This window comes from Manacus vitellinus, unplaced genomic scaffold (assembly GCF_001715985.3).
Source record: "Manacus vitellinus isolate BGI_N305 unplaced genomic scaffold, ASM171598v3 scaffold_1_pilon, whole genome shotgun sequence".
Classification (NCBI taxonomy): domain Eukaryota; kingdom Metazoa; phylum Chordata; class Aves; order Passeriformes; family Pipridae; genus Manacus; species Manacus vitellinus.
Window position 1 is genome coordinate 25,387,260 of NW_021939396.1, and position 22,600 is coordinate 25,409,859.

Consider the following 22,600-nt stretch of genomic DNA (forward strand, 5'->3'; position numbering starts at 1 on the left):
ATTCTTTTCAGTTTTACCGATTAAAAGAAATCCTTAGTTTTCTTGAACAAGTTATGTCTAGAGAAGTAAGTGATAAATGTGTGGAATTTGTCCTACATAATCAGCAAGTTAGAGGGACAAATCACTGTCCTTTGTTTATGTAACGCAGAATTTCGTTTCACAGAAGAACATATAGTGGTTTCACTGGTCCTTTCTTTGTTTAATGCTAAATCTTTAAGAAACAAATTAATGGATCCTATATAATCTCCAGTGGGCTTAGTATTCATGTTGGAAAAGTTAACTCACTGCTTGAAGAACAGCATTTTTACCGCTGTTGTATACTGGGAGTTTTGATGAAATATAATTTGAGTATTAGAGAAAGAAGTTTGTCCATCAATCAAATAGCATTTGCAGCTCAGAGAAATGGATTCTGAACATTACAGCTGGTAGAATATGGAACCAATTTTAGGAAGGCCTTAACGAGCTGTGTTTCACTATTTTATAGCAATTTCTCCACAACTTGCAGAAATTTGTTTTCTGACTCTTCGTCTGCTAAGAACCATTGTAAAAACATTTATGACATGCCAAACGAGCCAAGCCAATTAGGCTGTAATTACCCCTTGGCATTAGTTTAGACAGCAGTTGCTTTCATACGTAACTGTATAGATTCCATTTAATATCCCTCTCAGAATTGTGTATTTATATATAGTAGGCTGTTAAAAACAAAAGAAAAAATCACCTTGATGTGTGATAAACACACAACGAATTTTTAAAGCATTTTAGCATTGGCTATTTTATCACAACTGGTATGTCTAATTAAAAATCTGTGAGACAGAGGGAAAATACTACTAATAAAAAGCAGAGACAAAGAAACAGCTATAGTATGAGACTTGACTTCACTATATTTGAGATTTTTTTCAAAGCTCTCCTGTTCTGTTTGTGTAGCTGGTTTTTGTTACGTGATACTGTGGGTGTCTGAGCTGTCAACTGCTGCCTGGGAAAGTTCAGCAGAGGACCCTGAGGAAGTAGACACTGATTTGAGAGGCAAAACCACTTAACATCTCAGACTGGGAACAATAGTTCAGAAGTAGCTAAGTCTGAAGAGAACAGACTCCTTTCACCCTACTTTCTATATCATGTTAGGAAGAACAATTTGGTGGAATTTGACAGTTTTGAACTCATCAGAGAGGAGAGATGCTTTAATTCGAGTAATTCAGATTGTATGTTGAAAAGGAAGGAGGAAAACAGCAAAAACTCAGAGGCGACTTCAATGTATCAGAGTAGATCAAGCTCACTGGAAATGTACAGCATGGATATTCTGTGGCACAAAAACAAGTTGTAGGATGTCCTGAAGGATAAAAGCAGGGACATGCTGGGATTCCAAAAAGTCATAGCCTGTCTGTTTTTGATAATTGAATACTTTCACTGACAGATGTAAAAATATTTTCCAAATGTTGGCTTGGCCTTTCAGCGTGCTTCTAAGCAGGGAAAGGTTTTTAGCTAACACATTCACAGGTTTAAAATGGGAAGCACAGTTTGATCCTTACTGTATGGAAAGTACAGCAGCAGAGGAATTCAGGCAAGGATATAATCACCTGGGTATTAATTGTGCCCGAATAGTTCAGTTTAAAATCCTTGTACCTTCTCACTTTTAAAAACGTTTTCTTGGACTTTATTATACAGTCAGAAAGATGGCATCCCAGTCATAACAACACTTATTATCTAACCCCTATTAACCTACAGACATAGGTGTATATACACATAAATTTTATGCATAGAAAGTTATAAAAAATCATAACTATTTTTAGGTCTTTTTTTACAAAGTTATCAATCGAATTGATATAGATCTTATTGAAACTTATAACCAACCTGAACCAATTATTAATCTGTACTATCTGGCTAACAAAATTCTTGTTATTCATGTAGTAGCCCATTATAAAGTATGACCCTAGCAGGATGATGAACTCAGGATCTTCAGCAGGGCTTTAGATTTGTCAGAAGAAAGAGTACTATTTTTTTTCCAAAAGGCTATGTTTTCATTGGCAAACAGTGTGCTGTAAAATGGTTTAATCAGTAGTAGAGCAGATGGTACTTAGCTCCTCTCATGTCCATCATATGTGCTTTGCTTTTAATTAGATACAGTCTATCCTCTGAGGCCAAACAGTTGCAAAATACATGTGGTTCAGATTTTTCTCAAGGCTAGCTAATCCCTTAGACACTGGTGTCTTTGACTGTGGACCCCATGAGGGCACCGCACAAGCATTTCATCTAATGGTGGGTGTTACCATCTTGTTCATATGTAATTGCTCACACCATCTTGACACAAATAAACCCTCACATGTAAAATATATTATTATTTCTCCTTATACCACTTTTTGCATGACACAGTGGTACCTGTTGATTGACTACCTCCATACTGTGAGTTTGGATGATATGCATTGCAATAAAGTTCAGGAAGATTTAACAGCTATGCTGAGACATTACATTGAGCTTACAGACTAATATTCTTCTGAATTTATTCTCCCTGAGAGAAAAACAAGGCAGAATGATTTGTTTGATTTCAATTTAAACATAAGAATTTTTCCTTTTTTCATTGTAAACACTTACAGATTAAACATGGAAACAGGTGGTCCAGAGGTTGTGGAGTCTCCGTCTTCAAAGGTACTCAGAAGTTGACTGGACATAGACCTGGTCAGCTGGCTGTAGATTGTTCTGCTTTAAGCAGAGGAGTGGGTTGGTTCTCTAAGGGTGCCTTCAAACCTCAACCTTTCTGTGATTTTGTGTAGCGACTGAAATATAAGCACTAAAAAGTCATAGCATCCCAAAATGTTTCTCTTACCTGTTTTCCCAACTTAACTCCAAGGGAAGTTCAAGTCTTTCTTCATATTTCCCCAAAATCCTCAGAGGTCCCTTCCAACCTCAGCCAGATTCTGTGAATCTGCTGAAATTTGACTGTTGCCCCTACTCATCTCACAGCAGCATTAGCTTCATCATCTCTTTTGGCATATGGTCATCAGAGGCAATAGCTAGATGGCCAGGAGACTGTTTTATGACTTCTGCATTCATCTTAGAAAAAAAAGTCCAGGCAGAGGAGATTGGAGTGTGTGGTAAGTGCTCACAAAGGACTAACAAGAGGAGTGCAGGGGAGGGACACGCACCCCTTCCAGCTGTGTGAGACAGATCCTCTGCTGTCTCCTTTCCCTGGCTCAGCTTTCAGAGGAAATCACCCTCCTTCCTGGGGTTAGGCTTTGGGCTAAAACTCTTTATTCAAAGACTGACTTGGTCCTGTGTCTCTGAGACTCTCACCATGTCATGATGAGCCATTAATACCCACAAGGTGCACTCCCTAACCCAGAGAGTACTCGCAGATAAAAACGAATACTTCAGACTCTTCAAGGGATTTCACAGAGAGTTGGACAGGCTGAATTTAGCAGGAATACTGGAGTGAATTATGTGAATTAATATACAAATGTAGTGGTAGCCTTTGGGACAACATTTTAAAGATTTGGGCAGTTAAATGTGAATCTTAACAAATTCTTATTTCTGATTTAGTTTTAATCTAATAAATATTGAAAAATCTGATACTAAATATTTGTAAATCATAGACCACAATTCCAGGAATTAGTCATTCTTTAGAAGCATTTTTTTAAAAATAGAGTGGAATTGGTGGAATCTGAAGATCTCTGTTATTCTCTTTATGCAAAAGGATAGAGTGGGACAAGTTTTTATGTACTCTTAGAAAAGTATTTGTAACAATAGTGAATAAAAAAAAATTGAATTTTTACTTTTTTCTTACTTCCAAAAATAATCCCCAGCATCCTCCAACAAATGATAGCTTGCTTATATGGTGTGACTTGTGCATTCAGAATTGCTCTTTTTCTTAGTAATTGAATATGTCCTTTTATTGCTCCCCATATGTCAAGAGCCTGTTCTGAAATCTACTTGACCATTAACTTCATTGTGGTTTTGATCAAAACAAGTTTTACATACTATCAAATGTGAGAAATAAAGAATAATTCTAGTTCTGCATAGCACTAATAAATAAGCAAAAGACATTAAAAATACAGATAAATGCATGTGAAAAGACTCTAATCTGGTAAATTTATTTCTTATTAATAACTCAGCAATAGACAGAGAATCTTGAGATGTATGTATGAGAATACATACTTTCAATGGGCATTATCACTTCAGTAAGGACTAATGATGGGGAAAGATCAAATCCCGATTTTTTTTTTCTTATAGTTACAATATTTGTTTGCTACAGAGAATCCTGTGACCTTATTAATTTTAGTATAGCAAAATACAAAATAACAAAAAGCTTTAACTGAATTCTAGGGTACAAAAGGTATTTCATTTTTTAGAACTTGCCTGTTTTCAGAGGCTCAGTGTTTAAGTGAACTGATTAAAAATATTAAATTGGCAAGAGAATAGAAAAAAACATTATTGACAAAAAATAATTACAAAAAACTCACAGCAAGGAATGATCTAAAATTACATGGAGGCATATCTTCAATTTTGTACCAGCAAGTGTTATCTTGTAATATTAACAATACATTTTAATTGGGGCTACATCCTAATGGAACCAAAGAGAATAATTGAAAAAACACTTCAAGCACAAGGTTTAATTAAAATTTCCTGTTGTATAAAATTGGGGTCTTTCAACTAATTTAGGTAAACATTTTGGGAAAAAATTGGAATGGCTTGTAATGTAAGCTTTTTCAAGCAGTGGTATTGTTTGATTATATGTGCATAATCTTGATTTACAGCCAATCCTTTATATTCTGGCAGTATTTCTATATTTTTAATTTCTTTGATTCTTTTTTTTTTCCCTTTCAAGGGGTTGTGAGTCCACAGTGTAAAAGTTTAGCAGTGGTTTAAATGAAAATAAACTAATCTCATTTGTTACTCTGAATTAGCTGTTTCCTGTGCAAAACACTGCACTACTAAACAGTTGAGATCTTAAATAGTGTAAAACAATGTGTGTGTTTATTTTTTCAACAACTTAACGAAACTATTCACGCTATTGAGAATCTATTGAAACATATAACAGATATTAATGTTAATTACCTAAATACTCTATTTTCTTCTATTTTATATAAGCTATATCTTGAATACTTTTTTAAGTGTTACTTTGCTTGACTACTGAATGAAACTTGGCCCAGTTGAAAGTAATGGGAAAAAACTCCATTGACTGTAACAGACTGAAGACCTCATTCAGTATTAAATACCTTTGGCAAGGCAGGGAGACTATTTTGAATAATGTGTATTGGGTAAAATCACACAAGAAACAATAGATTAGCTTGTAATAGCAAGTATATGAAATCAAAAACTCTTTTCCTATACAAAATCAAATTCTGTTATACTACAATTCCAGTCAATATCTTTACCAAGGAGAGTAGACTGTATTAGATCAAAGGTTATACTTGATAATGGTAGAGTTCAATCCTTTCCCATTCTCCCTAACAGTTTGCCAGTGTTTCTCCTCAATCTTATCACAATGGATACTTTGATGATATTTTGTGGTGGTGTCTGACCAGCCCTTTATGACACCTGCAGTCATTTACTGCTTTAAATTGTACATTCCTAGCTTATCTGTAATCAGATGTAGTTTACAGTATTACATGTTCACTGTTAGAAATTCCTTCACTTTCTTCATGACCTAATCCCTGTATCTGAGTGACAGATTCAGTGAGCAAAGACAATCGAATATCTATAATTTTCATATTTTCATTGTCATGACAGATATTGTTGGCTACTTGTTGCTGGATATGCCACTCCTAATGGTCTGGTTTTTTCTATGGCTATTACTCATGCTGAAATCATAACTGTGCTTTTTTAAAAAAAAAACCAAAACGTAAAGCTGAGACAGTTCAAGAATATTGCTGGTTTTGTAGCCTCAAAGTGCAATCCCTACTGAAGAAATAAATAGTTAACTGCTCTGTAAAGGCCTAATGTTCCTCATGTGGATGAAGGGTCTTGTGCAGTACTTCATGGGCATGTGCAGTTACCTACAGAGCATTAGGGGGAATATGAGCATTCCAGAGATTCCTGGCTGCAAGCCTAGATTTGATGTCTTTACAGGTCTTTATTGTGCCTCTTTCATGCCAGTCTGTTTGTTTCTTCATATTGGATCATCACCATGTGGCAATGGGAACATTTTATAGAGTCTCAGTCAGTTTAGTTATTTGGACAAAATCAGAATGAATTGAAATGCTCAATTCAGTTAGGATTACAGAAACCCACCTAAATGGAGACTCAGACCACATTTTTATCCTGTTAGGGGTAAAAATGCTGTTGTCTCAAACACATTAGGAAAGATGAATTATTTCTATAAATTCAAATAAGTCGTCTTCAATTCATTGTCCATCCATCTGTTATTGAATTGATAATAGACCTTGTTAGTTTTAAAGCAGCTTTGTTTGTTCAGTGCGTGAATCCACTTAATAATAAGCTGAGCTAAAGTATTCCATGTGTGTATAGAATAGTCCATTTAGTTAATTGTTTCCTAAAATGAGCTAGATCGGTAGCAGCTATTTAGTGTCTGATTCCAGTATAAATCGAGTCAATTGTTTTCTGCTGTGGAATTAAGTATGAACTGAAGTAGGGTTAATCTATACATTTCATTAGAAATACTGCATTGGGAAAAAAAAAAGAAAAGGCAAAACAGCAAAGAGAAATTATTTCAGCAATCCTTCTCATAGCTGAATTGTGCTAATATTTTTTCTGTACCTAAATCCCCTGGACTCTATCTTCTTTTTTCTGCTCCATGAAAATTATTTCACAGAAAGTTGTTAAAAAGAATTTTTTTTTTCCTGTTCTGTGCAGTGACGTCCTTTGGCTTTGATGCTATAAATTCCAAATTTGGAATGTTGAAAATGAATGTCACTAAAGAAATAGTGGAATTCCCCAAATGAGTAGGCACAAAGACTAATTCCACATGTCACAGGCCCAATATTACCAGCACTGAGATTCCCTGATGTATTCGTATGAACTGATGAAGATGTGGAATAGTGTCTTTTGAGATTAGATCAAGATTTTTAAAAGGATATTCACCATTTATTTTGATTTAGATACAATAGCTATACCTTGCATTTCCCAAGTTCAGGAAGTTTCTTAATTCTCCCATAAAGGTGTCTAGTAGGGGAACTTTATTGTCTCCTCAATCACAGTCTTTAAATGTAGTCTCTGCAGGCTCTGTCCTTTGGTAAGTTTCTCTGTACATAACTGGAACTCTTCTTTCTCTATAAGAGAATTTAAAGTTACTAAACACCTTAGAGTATTATTTACCACTGTTTTGGTTTTTTTGGGTTGTTTTTAAATGCTCAGATGAGGAAAAAATTAGGTTACTCATTTGTCTGAATGTCTGCTGCTGCTGTCCTTTTGCTTAGCTGCTGGGTATGTGTAAACTTACATTGACAAAGACTTGCTTTGGCACATGATCAGAGTATGCTTGTGGGAGAAGACAAGACCCAATGTGATACCTTGATGTATTTTATCAGTAATATTAATCTACAGTATTAATTGCAATTCAGTATTTTATTAACATTTATTTAAGGCAGAAGTATTATGTTTATTTGCCCTTTTTTTCCAAATTAAATAGGCCAAGCAGTAATCCTGTGGAATCTAGCTATTGTAAAACTTCTTTGTCTATCAGGTATAGATATTAAACTTTCCTTCTTGTTAAGGGAATATTGTTAACAGAACTATATATAAGTATATATATATATATATATACACACTTCAACATCAAGTCAGAGAGAAATTCACAGATTTTTGCTGTACAATGCAAGGGTATTTCACAAACTACTGCGTGTTCACACACATTTTTCTAATCATAGTCAAAATATTATTATTTACAGTTTCAATTTGTCCTTGTTTTGCACCTTTCTCGTTTACTGCCTTAAATCTTTTCCTGCCTTCATCTCTGAGTAATTACAAAAGGTACCACCTTAAATGTTTCTGATTTTTTTCTTCATTCTAGCTCTTTTTAGATTTTCTAGAATGTCTATCAGATGGGCAATCTTTCTGTTTAAGGTGGATATCATTTGAACCTCTGAGTCAGAGAGTCACATGTCATTACGGAATTGTAGACAGAGTTCATTGGGTATAAAATAAAGGTCATAGCTCTAGACATTTTGTGTCAAATTAATGTTTTAATGTTGTTTCAGAGACATAGGAGAAAATTAAGTACTCAGACAAGAAAGCTCCATTAATTTTGTGCTAAAAACTCCTCTGGTGTGTGTATTATAGTTGAACCAAAATACCTAGAGATTGTTTTCAATTCTCCTACACATCAGCTGTATCCCTTAAGAAACCTGAAAGTTGTTCCTTAAGATGAGAATAAATATTGAAATTGAAATCAATTTTCATAGAAGTACAGATTTAAACATTCATAGTATGAAATATGAAAAACTATTTAACTCAATCTTCACAAAAAAAGCTTAAATCATATATTCTAAGATTAGGAGGAGACTTTATCTAGCAGCAAAGTATGAAAATTATGCATTATGAGCCAGATTCTTTGATTCTAACTCTACTATTCAAGATTCTCTGAGCTGTTAATAAAGAAGTGCTTTTTTGAGGAAGGTGTTTTCTGTGATTAAACACAATATATAATATTTTAGTCCCTTTATATGCACAGAAAAAAAAATACCTAGAATATTCACTGACGGTGCAGAATGATTTATGTATAATCTTTTTTCAGTTTGTTTTCTCTAAAAAGCCTTATTGTCCTTTTTTCTCAGAAATATCCCTTCTTAATAAAATTTGAAAACATTCAATTTGAGTGACTGCTTCTGCTTCTTCATTCTACTATTTCTCTTTATCCATCACAGCGTTTCTGAAACAGCTTGCAGTCTCTCCTTACTCAATGCCCATTTTCTGGTTCTGAGATATTTCTCTCTTTTCAATTAAATTTTTATTTTTGTTTTCTTTTTTTTCAGTTCTGCTTTTTGAACTGGGAATAATTGTCCAAGTTTAATTTACTTAACATGTCTATAGTCATAATATTTAATGATCCATTATTATGCCAGATCCCAGCAGCACAGGAGCGATCCATATTTTTGAAGCAATTGGGTAAATACAGATGCTTACAAAGCATCATTTGCTAGCCAGCAAGGAAAGAAATTAAAAGCTATGCATCCAATGTAGCTGTTTGTAGCTTTGAATTGAAGTGCATTTGCCAAATCATGTGTTCAACCTGTCTACAGTAGTTAATCTTTTGGGGAAACAAAATAACAAAAAGTATATTTAACCAACGTTGTGGGAAAAGAAAACAGTTTTTCAAAAGAGAAAAAATTGTGTTTATTCAACATAAACAAATACACTGAGAAGTGTTTTGCCAGAGAAACTGTTTCAAGCTATTTACTTCAAGAGTGAAAGAGCTTTCTAAGAGTCAATATGCTTTCTCTTGGACTGTGCCTCTTTTGAATTTCAATAATAGTAAAACTTTTGTGAAAACACATTTACAGTAACTGGACCTGTTTACCAAAATGCAGATGATAAAAATTCTGGTAAATATAACTTTGTTTGAGATAAATATATTTACTTATATGTGCTGAAATGATGCATTCTTTCTACAAGCAGAGCCTATGCCATCTGATACTTCAGAAAGATTCTTGGCATGCTTTACAGCCACAAGTTGGAGTTCCTTGAGTTCCAGAGTTTGAACTATAGCAGTCTAAAATCATTGAGTCCAGTATGTTCATATGAAAGTCAGACAGGAAAATTAAATTTACACAAACAAATTATTCCATCAACTTCTGCCAACACCTACCTTCCCCAATCTTATAAATGGTCCAAAGTTTCAGTTCTGCCCTCAGATGTTTCCAAATATCTGCTGATTCTCTGAAATTACATCTATTGACAAATCTTGTGCCAACTTCTACCTGTTTAAATAAGACCATAAAAATGCTAAAATTATAAACTTACAAAATTTTAGTTTTGTGGAAACCTGTAGGGTCCTTACTGATAAGCAATATCCCATTGTTCATGATTATTGCAGTATCACGTAAATATGCTGAAAATAGATCAGGAAAATAAGGAGTCTACAGGATTCCATCCTGTAGAACAGATAATATGGTATGTTATGTTCATAATTATGCTTCAAAATGGAATATTTAGACATTAAAGGCAATGACCCAGGAAGATCTTCTTTCAAGCCACAGATCTGCTACCCTAAATGTTGGCCAGATGTGTTACAGTGTAGAAAGTTTTTGTGAAAATAATCAAAAGGATTTAATCTACAAGGTGTTTTTAATATAAAGCAACAAAGACCCTGAATTAGATCTTGCAGTTAACGTGCTACTGATCTTGGTGATAAACAAATCAGGTGAATGAGGGTTGAACACCGGTGAGCAGCTGTAGCTGTTCCTGATTGCTTATGGCTTTTCGCAGTAAAGGTTGTTACATTGTTATACACATTTCTGCAGGTAGCTGTGGATGCTCTAACTTTGCGTGCGTTTAGGAAGGAGTCCAAAGGAGTTAAAGCCCATCAAGTGCTATCAATCACAAAATCAATGCCTTTGGTTCAAGAGGTCCCTGAACTACAAGTGATGGGTAGCTGGGAGTGTATCAGAGAGGTGTCATTGCATGTTCCTTTTTTTTTTATCATCACAGGATACAGTAGTGTAGAGCAATGCAGTTGGAAAGAACCTACAATAGTCATCTAGTCCAACTGCTTGATCACTTCAGGGCTGAAGTCTTATCTGTTAACTTGCTGTTGGCTCCACTGGAGAGAGAATACAGGCCTAGATGGACCCTCATCTGACCCTATGTGGTCATCTTTTTGATTTTATGTTTTTTGCATTATGACAGGTTGAACCCAGGAGACAAAAAGTAGACAACAAACAGTATTTTGCTTGCATTTGGATTTCCACTTTGTGAAAAGTGGACATCTGAACAGGAGCCAGGTTTCTAGGTTCCATTTTTAGTCAATGTAGAGAAATAAACAACCAAGTGATGCTTACCTTAGAATGTTTCAGTGAGGGAGCTTCATTAGGTGAAGTTCACTGGTTCATTTCTAAACAGATTTGTACATTGCGGACATATAAATCTGGTCAAGACATTTCCACTTACATAACTCACTGAGCACTAATCTAGTAGTATTAGAGCAGAGTAAGCAGTCTCATTTCTTTGTAGAATTCGGGAAGTAAGAAGGTACATATTTAAAAAAAGATTTTGAAGATTCCTGATTTTTCATGATACCATGTGAGATACCATTCTATTGGAAGTATCTTTAAAATGACTATAGGAAAGAGTGGGGATCTATAATCAGTCTCAGATGAAAAGGCCTGTGCCAGTCTAGGATGGATGTGTTTACACAGTTAATACCCTGCTGGATTAATTTCTTGTCAGATACCTTGAATTATTTCTTGTTGAAAGATTATGGATACATAGTATTCACATTACTGTATATAGATATACACATATATACACATTTAAAAACAAATTTATGGGGTCATGCTGCATGAATCAAACATTCCAGCCTTGCCATAATTATATTATTGTTAAGATTTTAATTGCATAGCAGGGAAAATTATTGGTTTGCTAAGGAATTTGAGCAAAATGAATGAATAAGAATATTCTCACTATTATACTGAAAATCAACAATATTAAATATGAAATACAATTTGACATGCAACTCAATACCAAATCTGCAGAATATAATTTCTTTGGTCTTGTTATCAAAATGAAATCATGCAAATATACTCCATAAATCTCTAACGCTGAAACATAACTCATTCTCAAGAAAAATATATTTGTTGACTTGATTTTACAGATTTTGTTGCACTGTGAAATCTGTGTTCGTTACAGAGTCTGTTTCTTTCAAGAATGCATGATTAGTCTCTTTACTGAGTTCATTCCACTGACACTTTGGTATTTTACCTAAGATGACCATGATGGGATGGTACTAGCCAATCACCAATGCAGTACTGCTCTAACCAAAAAAGACTACTTGCTACTCCAGCCATCTCTATCTTAAAATTTGAAAGTTTGTGAACTTCTGAATATAGCTATGACTATTTAAAGTTTGGGTATTTTTGTTTGTTTGTTTGTTTTATTTCTTTTTTTTCCCATTAAAAAAACAAAACCAAGCCAAAACAATGCAATCAATGAAATTGAATATTTAACAATGTAGCATAAGTCTGATAAAAAGAAGATAACTGATATCATTAGAACTAAAGAAATCCTTCCCTAGTAACACATGAATATGATTTGCAAGATCTGGTTTGGTTTACTAGCTGAATGTTGAGATGCATTAGCCAACTTAGAATGTTATAAGCTTTGTCTATAGCACCAATATCTAGATTTTCCAGAGTATGTGTGCTCTCTCAGGAAGCTCCTGAAAGCCTGGACATTTCATTTATGACCTCTATTCAATGAAGCAATTATGCATGTACTTATGTCCTTTTGTATTCAGCAAAGTAGTTAGCCTTTGTTCAGCTTTAAATATCTTGCTTATTTTGCACCCGCAACTTGATCAATGTCCTTCTGAGTTAGAGGACATTTTATGAGAGATGGGTATGTTCCTTCCTTCAACTAAACATTGTTGTCAAAGATGTGCTTTTGCAACAAAATTCAGACCAAAAAAAGGGTTATCTGTCTGGGAGTGAGGAAAGACAAGCTTAAAATATTCCATTGCACTGAAGATAGTAGCAGGTAACACAAATTCTGCAGTTTCAAATCAATGCAGCTTGCTACTTGTTTGTTCATTTAAAAAAAAATAAATAACTGATCTCTGAGATCAGTCTCAGAGAAAACCCTGGCTTCTGAGGGTTTTATAGAAATTTGGGGAGCAAAAAGGACTGTTTCGTCTACTGAGACTTAGCATTATGTCATTCCTTTCTCAGTCATATCCAGATTGATGATGCTGAAAAAATCTGACTAGAAAATCCATTTCAAACATTTATTACTGTTTCAATGAAAAAGTACTTCCAAATGTCTTATCTACACACAATATTAAAAAAGAACAGAAATTAGCATTATCTGTATCAGCATTCAGAACACGTGCTTCACTTCCTAAATACTTGTATCTCCAAGTTGTATTCCCCTCCTTTTGCCAGTTATCTTACTGAAATTTAATCAATTAATCCTAAAGGAAGGTCTTGTTGACCTTCCTCAAATGTTAAAATACATTTTTTAATAAAACAAAAATAAAAACTGAAAACAGGAATCTAATTGGATGAGAGTAGTGCAACTGCATTATACAGGCAATGAAATACCTAGACATGAAAAAATGTGAGAATTTGTATTAGTGTTATTTTCAGGCAATTACAACTTCCCAGTATAATATTTTCGTCAGGTTGTGTAACTGCTTGAACTTTTTTTTTTAATAGTAAATTTCTCATAAATCTGGCACTCAAAGCAACAGTTTCAATTTTAGATTCATTTACACAGATGATTGAGATGTATTTTTGTATATATATTGAGCTGGTTTATACTTGTATGACTAATACTTTTTGTGGAAATTTATAAATTGTTAAGTCTTTGGAAAGATAAACCATTAAAGAGAGATGTGATCTCAGGTTTAGAAAGATGATGAATACAGTTCATCATAAACCTGCTCCTGCAAAGTATTCATCTTGTCTCTAAGCTGTGCCAAGTCCTGTAAGAACCTCTCGTGCTTGGTAAGTTGACTATACAGGAAGAACTACCATGTAAAACCAAGACAAATATCTAACAGAATATCATGTTCTTTATTATTTAAGTAGGGTTGTTTTCTACAATACTAATGCTGAAAAATATACACATATGTAAGAAGTTAAATACTTGCTTACCCTATCCTTTGCCTCTAAATATTGAATAAGGTGAAACAGTTGCTGTTATAAGACCTGAAGAGATATAACAATATCTTTATTGATACGCATCTAGTGTACCACAAACTAGATTTAGCTGGATTTAGCACCTATTATGTATAAATATAAATAAATAAATAAATAATTTATATATATATAAATATATATATATATATATGGCCGTAATATTAGCCATTCTATTTAATATCACACAGAAAGATTGTTAATCTTCACTACAGTAAAATTCACATCAAATTGTAGTTCTTATTGGACTGATGTAGCAATGTTACACATATACCTATCAACCTTTCACTGTTAGCAGCCATTGCAAAAAAATTCACCTGCAGAATTATTGATCATCTAAGCCTGTCTGCAGTCCCATTATATTAAGCATACACATGTGCTTATGGTTCAGTTTAAAGCACTTGTAGTCAGACCACAAATTTTAAATTGGGCCCCTTATAGGAGTGAAATTGAGAAAGTTACATCATCTCGTACAGAACTGTGTATGTTCTGCCAAAGGCTATCTTCAGCAAACACACTATTCACATGTGTAGCTTATTCCCACCTCGGGGAACAACTAGGTCTGACACTTTTGTAATGTGTGGATGTGACATGAATGCAAACACAACATGGTTCTGCAAACAGCGAAAGGTCATGCTCTAAAAATGCTAGGATAGGCTGTTCAGTATTTTCAAGACAACATCTGAACACATATAAATGGAGTAAGAGGTGTATATTTGGTTTCCAGGATCAGTGGTTTTGGCGGGTCAGAAACAACAGGGTAATGGATGGATACCCCATGCAGATTACCTACTTCTGGAGGGGACTGCCTCCCAGCATTGATGCAGTTTATGAAAACAGTGAGGGGAATTTTGTCTTCTTTAAAGGTAAGAAAGAAAAAAGGTAAAATTTTATGTAATACTTTTGACTGTGATTATTTCTTGAAACATATCTTGCTTATTTTTGCTAATGATTTGTAGATCTTGTTGCAAATTGGTAGTTAAATGAAGAGTATTTGAGTTACATTTTCTTATTTGACAACTACATCTTTAATTTATGGTTATCCTTCACAGTATCAGTTTATCTGCTCTTATATATTCACTAAAAATTTGGAAGTATAAATACAAGACATAGCAATGCAGTGACCTACTATGAAATCCTTTTTGAAAAATGTGGATTAGGAAGCAACAATGAACACCTTTCCGTTATTAATTTTCTTTGTGGTTTTCTTTGCTTTTCTTCCTTTTAACAAATGATCTTCTCGTATACTTAAATGGCATCTCTGCTATATATATCTCACTGTACTGCACTGTTTGTTTCATCTAAGAACTGTGATGTTAGGAGTTTTGGGTGGGGAAAATTATTATCTTTTTCACTGACGTGTATTTAGTATTTTTAAAGAAGCATAAGCTGCAGAAAATAGGCGTTATGGATTGAATTTTTGCTTATCATTCTGTTCATAGTTTTGGTCCAGACATCTGCTGTTCTTCAAAATTAAAGTTCTTGAACATGTATTTAATTTAGATTTAATGAGCAAATTATACTATATATTTAATAAATACATATTTAACAACGAAAGTTTGCAAATTACGTAAAGTATGTTTTATAAGATAATTTAAGAGGAGAAAGAAGAAATTTAATATACAGATATGTGGAAAATTATTCAGCTATTTAGTGATGTAAGTGATTAATTTGTTAACTCATTACAAAAAATAGTAGAATTATTTTGAATTGTTACATCAAAAATTAATTCATTTTTACAAGTTGAATCATTGACAGGGAGCTAGAAATAATATTTAATTCACTATGGAAATATTGTGATCTTGGGAATGTTAAATGAAAAATATTTAATAACATGCAGAAACACTACATAACACTACAGTGAAGTTTATGTTTTGCTAATAGACAAATTGTATTTTTTATGTGAATTATGAGGAAAATTAAATTCCATATAGTACATTTTCTATTTCTATGATTTCAAGACAATATATGTTTTTACTTTTGTTGCCATAAAATAAACTTCAAGCCACTAATTCTGGGAAGTTGTTAAGACTGGAGTCATGATCAAGGTACCTCCATCCCTCTACTTGATTTTTGGGTCCCTAGGACATGGAAGGATACAAATATAATTTGGTAGATATTCCTTTGCTCACCAGTGCTACACAGAGCAAAGGAACTACCCTGTGCGTTCCAGACCTCAGCCTTGATAATGCTGGGATCCACTACCTGAGCTCCAGACAGAATTGATCAAGCTTACTCTTATACCTTCTTTCCTTCCCAGTGACCTTGAAATATGTTTTATTGTTATTTAACTCTTCACCCAATGCTTACTGGCTCTTGTTAGGACTTAGAGGAATGGGTGTACTCAGTAGTCAGTAGGTTATAGATAACAGACCACAGAAGGAGGAGGCAACTTCTCTATTTTCTACCTGGGAAATCAAACCAAGATTAATTAAAGCAAGGAGGAGGAGCAGGATTGTCAGAACATTGTGTTTTCCTTTCTCATCATCCCCAGTTTATGCTATCTGATTTCATATCAGCTAGTTTTATGCCTTCTAGCTGAGATCATATGATACTTGGATTTTCTGCTGCAGGTATTTTTCCATATGATTTCTTTTCAAAGTTTCTTCCATTATTTTTCCAATGACATTTGTATTGTCCCTTTGTTTGCCAAAGTCAATTCCTCAAATTTCCTTGTGCAATTTTTTAAAAAAATTTTGCTTCTCTGTCACTTCTTCATGATTTGCAATATTTGTTGCCGGTGTATTTTGGTTCTGAAAAAAATCTCCGGAGCAGTTAATTAGGGGTGAGATAAGAAAGGGTTTATTTGCCAAGGCAATAGGTGATATAGACGCGCGCGCCCGCCGTGCCCGAGAGGTTACATTTTATAGCATTATCCATCCAATCCCAGATGTGTCCACCCTTTGGCCCTTCCTCTGGACCGCCCCGGGTCCTCCCCCTGAGAATTGGGTCTGGGGTCTTTTTGGGACCACCTACTTCATCATCTTCAGCTTCATCAGAGTACAAAGGGTATATTGTCACCTAGTTTTTGACCGTACTCTGTGGTTTAGGCCCTGATACGCTGTTCTCCAAACAGTCTGGGCCTTTACCTTGACAAAAGACTAAACACTGCTACTGGATTCAGGGGTAGGTTGATATAGAAGGCATAGAATGGGGTAAAAGGGTTAGGGAATGTATAAACAAGGGAAAGGAACAAGGGACAGAGGGGTTTCTGCTTTTAAAACCTACCTATAAAATTTACAAGTCTTAAATAAAAAACATTAGGGGCTTAAGGCATCATATTGAACTGGTGGTGTTTGTCTAGCAGTGTAATTCATGTATGTCCACTGCCACAGAATCATAAAGTTCAGCTGAGTCTTTTGTATGGTTGTTCTTGAAAATTCCTTTTAACCGAGAATCTCAGGTTAACCAAGAATCTGCCTTGTGGAACATGATTACAGAAGTCTATGTAAATAGACTGTAGGTAAACATTCATTGTCTTGTTTCTTTCACTCCCTAACAAAATTTCTTCCTTGGAAAAGAGCACCTGTCCTCCTCCCAAAGGTGCTAGAAATAGACGAGTTGATTGTTTCTAAGATGATGAACAACTGGTGTGCTTTACCAATCTAAAACTGGTCAAAACAAGTAAGTTCTAGAATGAGCTTTAAATCTGAAGCCTGGCATATAGATGTGTTAACAAAGCACGTACCTAAGCCAATATTTAGATCCATTATTCAGAGAATAAAATAGAAAAATGGAATAAGTGAAAGCAGAGAACTTATACTGGATTAATGCCACTATGCACTCCTCTGACCCACACTGTCACCTGTTCCTGCCCTCCCTTTAGTGCTGACCCATAACCACTGGGCGAGCTCCTCATCTATTCCAGGCAGAGCTCCATGCACTCAACTTGGTCATTGACATGACAACCCCACCTCCTCTCCTCTGCCTGTCCTTCCTAAAGAGCCTGTAGCCTTCCATTCCAATATTCCAGTCATTGGAGCCATGCCACCATGTCTCTGTGATACCAGTAAGATCCCAGCCCTGCAGCTGTGTGCACATCTCCAGCTGCTGTTGCTTATTCCCCAGGATACATGTGTTTGTGTAGAAGCATTTAATTTGATGCCCCAGATGAAAGAGACTTACTGGCTGGAGTGGCTGGAATTCCTTTGTGCTGTTCTTCAGGTGCTCTGCTGCTTACCTGTGATCCCTCCCCAGGCTCTGGACATCTCTTGCCAGCACTGGCATCACACTGGTAGGAGTGGGATGGATTGAAGTGCCCCTCCACCAACAACTGTAGTTGAAAGCCCTCTTTACCAGCTTGTCAAGCCTATGAACAAAAATGCTCTTTCCTTTCTCTGCCAGATGGACCCCATCAGCCTCCAGTAGACCAGACCATACTCATAAAGTACACAGTAATCTGGTGGATAGCTGCTTATAAAAACCAGATGTTTAAATTCTTGTTATTATTCACTGCTGGTGTCTATGCTGAATGCTAATAAGAAGACGGCACTATAAAGATACTTTTTTTTTTTTAATGAGAAAGCGTGAATACTAAAATTCATTCTGTGTACCTGTGGGAATTTATATCATGCTAAAAATGAAATTTTCAAGCCATCTGTGCTGTTGAATGTCATGGTAAACCAAATGTAGCAATAGAAGGCTGCTGTAAAACTCATACTACCAGTGCCTCCATCACAACTTTCAATTGCACTTATCCCATGGCCTGACAGTTTTATATTGAAAATAGATTTACTATAGTGTCAATCATGGAACAGAGAAATGACAGAAACTTAATGTGGGAAATAGAGAATGAGAAAAAAAGGAAGCATGGGTAGTAATTTGGGGGTACTAGTAGAGAGACATTTGATCCTTACTTAAAAGACCAAAATAAAGAGGAAAGGTGACAGGAAAAAACAACGTTCAGAATTAGATATTAAATATTTTAACTGATTTCAAATGCATATAATTCTTTAAAATTTTGAGAATTCATCTCACCCCTCTAACACAGTGATTATATACCACACACTTCTTGCACTACACATACATCATAATTGCAAATAATTTGAACAAAAAACTCAGTTTCTGATAACTGAGAAGCACAACTATTTATCATTCCAATTCTATAGAGGAAGAACTACAATTGCTAGAAACTGCATAATTGTTTGCAGTAGTCAGTAGGCAGTTAAATAGTCTGAAAAATATCTAGCAGTAAATATTCATTTTTTTAAGTGAAGCATAGCAATACAGGTACCCTCTATTTCCAGTAATTTTTTAGAATGTCAAAGGTAGATGTTGAGAGACTTCAAATAATTGCATGGTTCATCCTTCTCAATTGTTTCCCTACAGTGCTGATATTTAACAAAGTATTATTGCAAAACATAAGACATTTTAGCTTTTTTATCTCTTGCTTTATTCTCAGTTTGTGACCTTACCAATCTGCTTCTTATTATATTAGATCTTACATTAGGGAAGAAAAGCAGAGAGATGAAACATTCTGAAGGCTGACCAGACTTCATGAAATGTGGTGCTTTATTCTCTGTGAGAATAACAAACGTACCAACAAGACCTTAAAAAAACAACTTTGTAAAATAAATACAATGGTAATTCTGCCAAGGGCATAGGTTATGACTCTAAAGAAGCATTAGTTACCTATAAAAAGAATAAAAACTTAACTATTCTAGTTTTTTCATATATTCTTTATTTCCATTGTACTCACAGTTATTGGAGTGCATCAACTATTTACTGGTGGGAGTGGAACATGAGCTACATGAAAGTATACAGACAGGCATTACTTTGTAATATATTTTAAGTTACATAAACATAAGTTAGAAATAAAATTAGCTCATTCTCATCACAGTTGGGCGGGTTTTTTTGACCTGATTTCCGGCTTTAACTTCTCCTAATATTGCATTCTGACTTTTCTGAAATCCTCTTAGTAATAGTCATCGCCTTCCTCCAGCTGAGGGATAGAAGCTAAGCAGAAAAGAAATCCAAAACAACAAAATCGACAATGTACCACCTAAAAAGACTCAAACAAACAAAAAAACCAAAGTGAAAACTGTCAGCCAGATGGAACATTTGGATTTCTTATATACAGTACTTCTCATTAACAATCAACACAGTTACAGCATACATTACAACATACATACAACATACATTACAACAACACAGTTACTAAACATATCTTCCAAAGCAAATATTAAATAAAATTCCCTCTAGTTAGCATCAATGGGTCTTGCTCACATATGTTAGAGCTCTCAAAGCCCTACTGTCTCCTTGAAATACAGTTAAATTTACCTTTTCTCAGTTTACTGAGAAAGAATTTGCTTCTTAGTAAGAAATTATGTGAAGAAGAATTTAGTTTCTTAAGTCTGTTCCCACATATACACTTTCCTTCTATTTCAGTATATCTGAATAAGTTACAAATACCTGGCTCAGTGGTGTTGTCACTTATAATGGTATGTGCTCAACCCTGGTTTATTTTGGTATGACCTGATCTTGTTAATAGTTAATTTTGCCTCCTTGTGGTAGGGCAGATAATGATCTATTCACAACAATTGCTTTTACTTTTATTCCTTGTGAGACACAGAGAAAGGTATTGGCACTGCATATGCCTTTCAATGCTGTGTAACAGCTGTCATTTTGAATGATCTTCTGAAATATAAATGAGTTGGCTCAGTATCATTCACTGGATGCCATCTGTATTCACACTGTGAGTACCAACTAGTAAGGTCCAAAACCCATGACTTTTCTTATCATTGCATTTGAAAAACTGCCATTAACATCTGAAGCCTTCTGTGTCCTGTTATGTGAATTGGCAAAAGTATAAACCACGTAGGAGAAGGGACAGAGAATGATGGAAAATACTCACCTCTGTCGTGATCAAACCCTATAAGTGAATTTTCTAAGGCATTTCACTAAAGATAAATCACAGGTTAGCACAAACCTTAATCCCAGGTCAACACAGACCTCAGTTTTCCATGACTGTTCTTCATAGATCTCTGTGCCTCTTTTATTTTTAATACTTCAAATGGCTCTGTTTCTACTCATTCTTTGAGTCCTTTTTTCTTTCAACTGGCAGGGGGGATAAGACGGATCTGTTGATCAAACTGTAGTGTCTGTGCTTGGAAGTGGGTGACAAGCAGCTGTAAAGAAGCTGATAAAAAATTAACTCTGGAAACCCAGCATGGGAGGGATGGAAACTATACCCCTTCTCCTAATTAACACTGTGATAAAATGAAAACGTGCTTTAAATCACTGTAGTACAAACAGGGAGATTAAAAAACCCCTCCCTTTAAACAAACATTTAATATCACTGAGGGATAGCTAGAATATAAAACCAACTGCAAAACATCTCTATGGATTTTCCCTCTTGATGCTTCTGGCATACACCTGATCCTAGGTCTTTGGGGTAATATTACATTTCTTCATAAAATATTTATTTAATACAGTACCTTAATCTCCTACATCTGTGTTACAGCCAGTCTAGCCTTACAGGTAAGTACAAAGACTAATGTAAGCAGCAATGATTTTATCTCTTAAGTCCTCTTTCCAAATGCATTTGAGCAAAATATATTTTCAAACTTTTCCCCTTATATTTTCAATATTATCATCATAAATGACAATGGATTGACCAAAGTGAAGTATCCAATAAGGCCAATTCAATATATATATTCATGGATCTTTTCTAGACCTTTCTGTGATTTAACTCAGATGAGTCCACATGATGTCAAAGAGTATCTTCTCCTTCAGTATAACTATTAATAAAAATAGAAATGCTTTTTGGAAACACAGATTAAGGTAGTTCTTTAAAGAGAAAATAAACACATGGTTCCTACACAATGGAGCCTATAGTCTAGGTTGAAGAGAGTGTCCCTGTGGGACAGTGCAAAGAGAAGACAGGCATCAAAGCAAGCTCTTCAGATAAGTACGTAAATGCAAATTATGCTCCCTTTTCCCTATTTCTAGGGGGCATATGAGGATCTTTATTCCCTTTTTTTCAGCCAAAGCTGTCTGTGTTTGAAAGAGAAGTCTCTGCTGAAAAGACACAGGTGAGAAGTGTGTTTTGAAGAAGAATTAGAAGAAAACAAAAATGTAAAATGGAGAAGATAGTTGCAAGAATAGGACAGGAAGCAGAGTATGTTGGGAAGACCCTAGGAGGACAACACTATTATCGGGGAAATTATTGGACTATAGGCTTAATATGAGATGATGAAGCAGGTGAGATAATTGTGGAAGTGTTAATTGAGAAAGAGCTTGGCTAGGAAGGTACAGCAAAAGCTGAATCTTGGAAACTGGAGTTGTGAACTGGTGAGGTAAGCTGTCCGGTTCCAAGACAGAGCACAGAAAGCATCCTCTCCACAGGGGGGATCTATACTGTAAAACACTGGTTCAGTAGCTGCTTCTGTAGGCATGCACACCCCTATATAGACAATATATTTATCTAGTAACTGCAACAGTAGGGATTCAGCCACTGAGCATTGCAGTCCAGGAAGCGCTAGGCTATTATTCATGTTTGAGACAGTAACCTGACTAACCTGGCTAATCTGAGGTTTGTGCAGACACTGTGCTATCAGCTAGAGTCATACAACTACCTTGTATTTTTATCATGTAATAAGTCAATTGGGTGGTTTTGAATGATTTGTCACCTACATCCAAAGGTTAAGTCTTGCCACTGGCGACCCACCATTAATTCAGAGACAAAAGGCTTTCACCTGTGGGACTTCAGAATCTTAGTTGTATGTCTTTAGAACACACTAGAAAATGTGTCAAAAATTTTTATTTATTTAAATGTTTTCTTACCTTATTTTCTTATAAAA

At 35.0% G+C, this 22,600-nt stretch overlaps 1 protein-coding gene across 1 annotated transcript in view; it reads left to right on the plus strand.

Moving 5' to 3' along the window:
• The window catches only part of MMP16 (matrix metallopeptidase 16), a 162,951-nt gene that overhangs the window by 127,835 nt on the left and 12,516 nt on the right, over nt 1–22,600 (plus strand). The window contains exon 7 of the mRNA XM_008922096.2: nt 14,527–14,665. Within this exon, the coding sequence (XP_008920344.1) occupies nt 14,527–14,665 (139 nt within the window). The remainder of the gene's footprint in view (nt 1–14,526; nt 14,666–22,600) is intronic.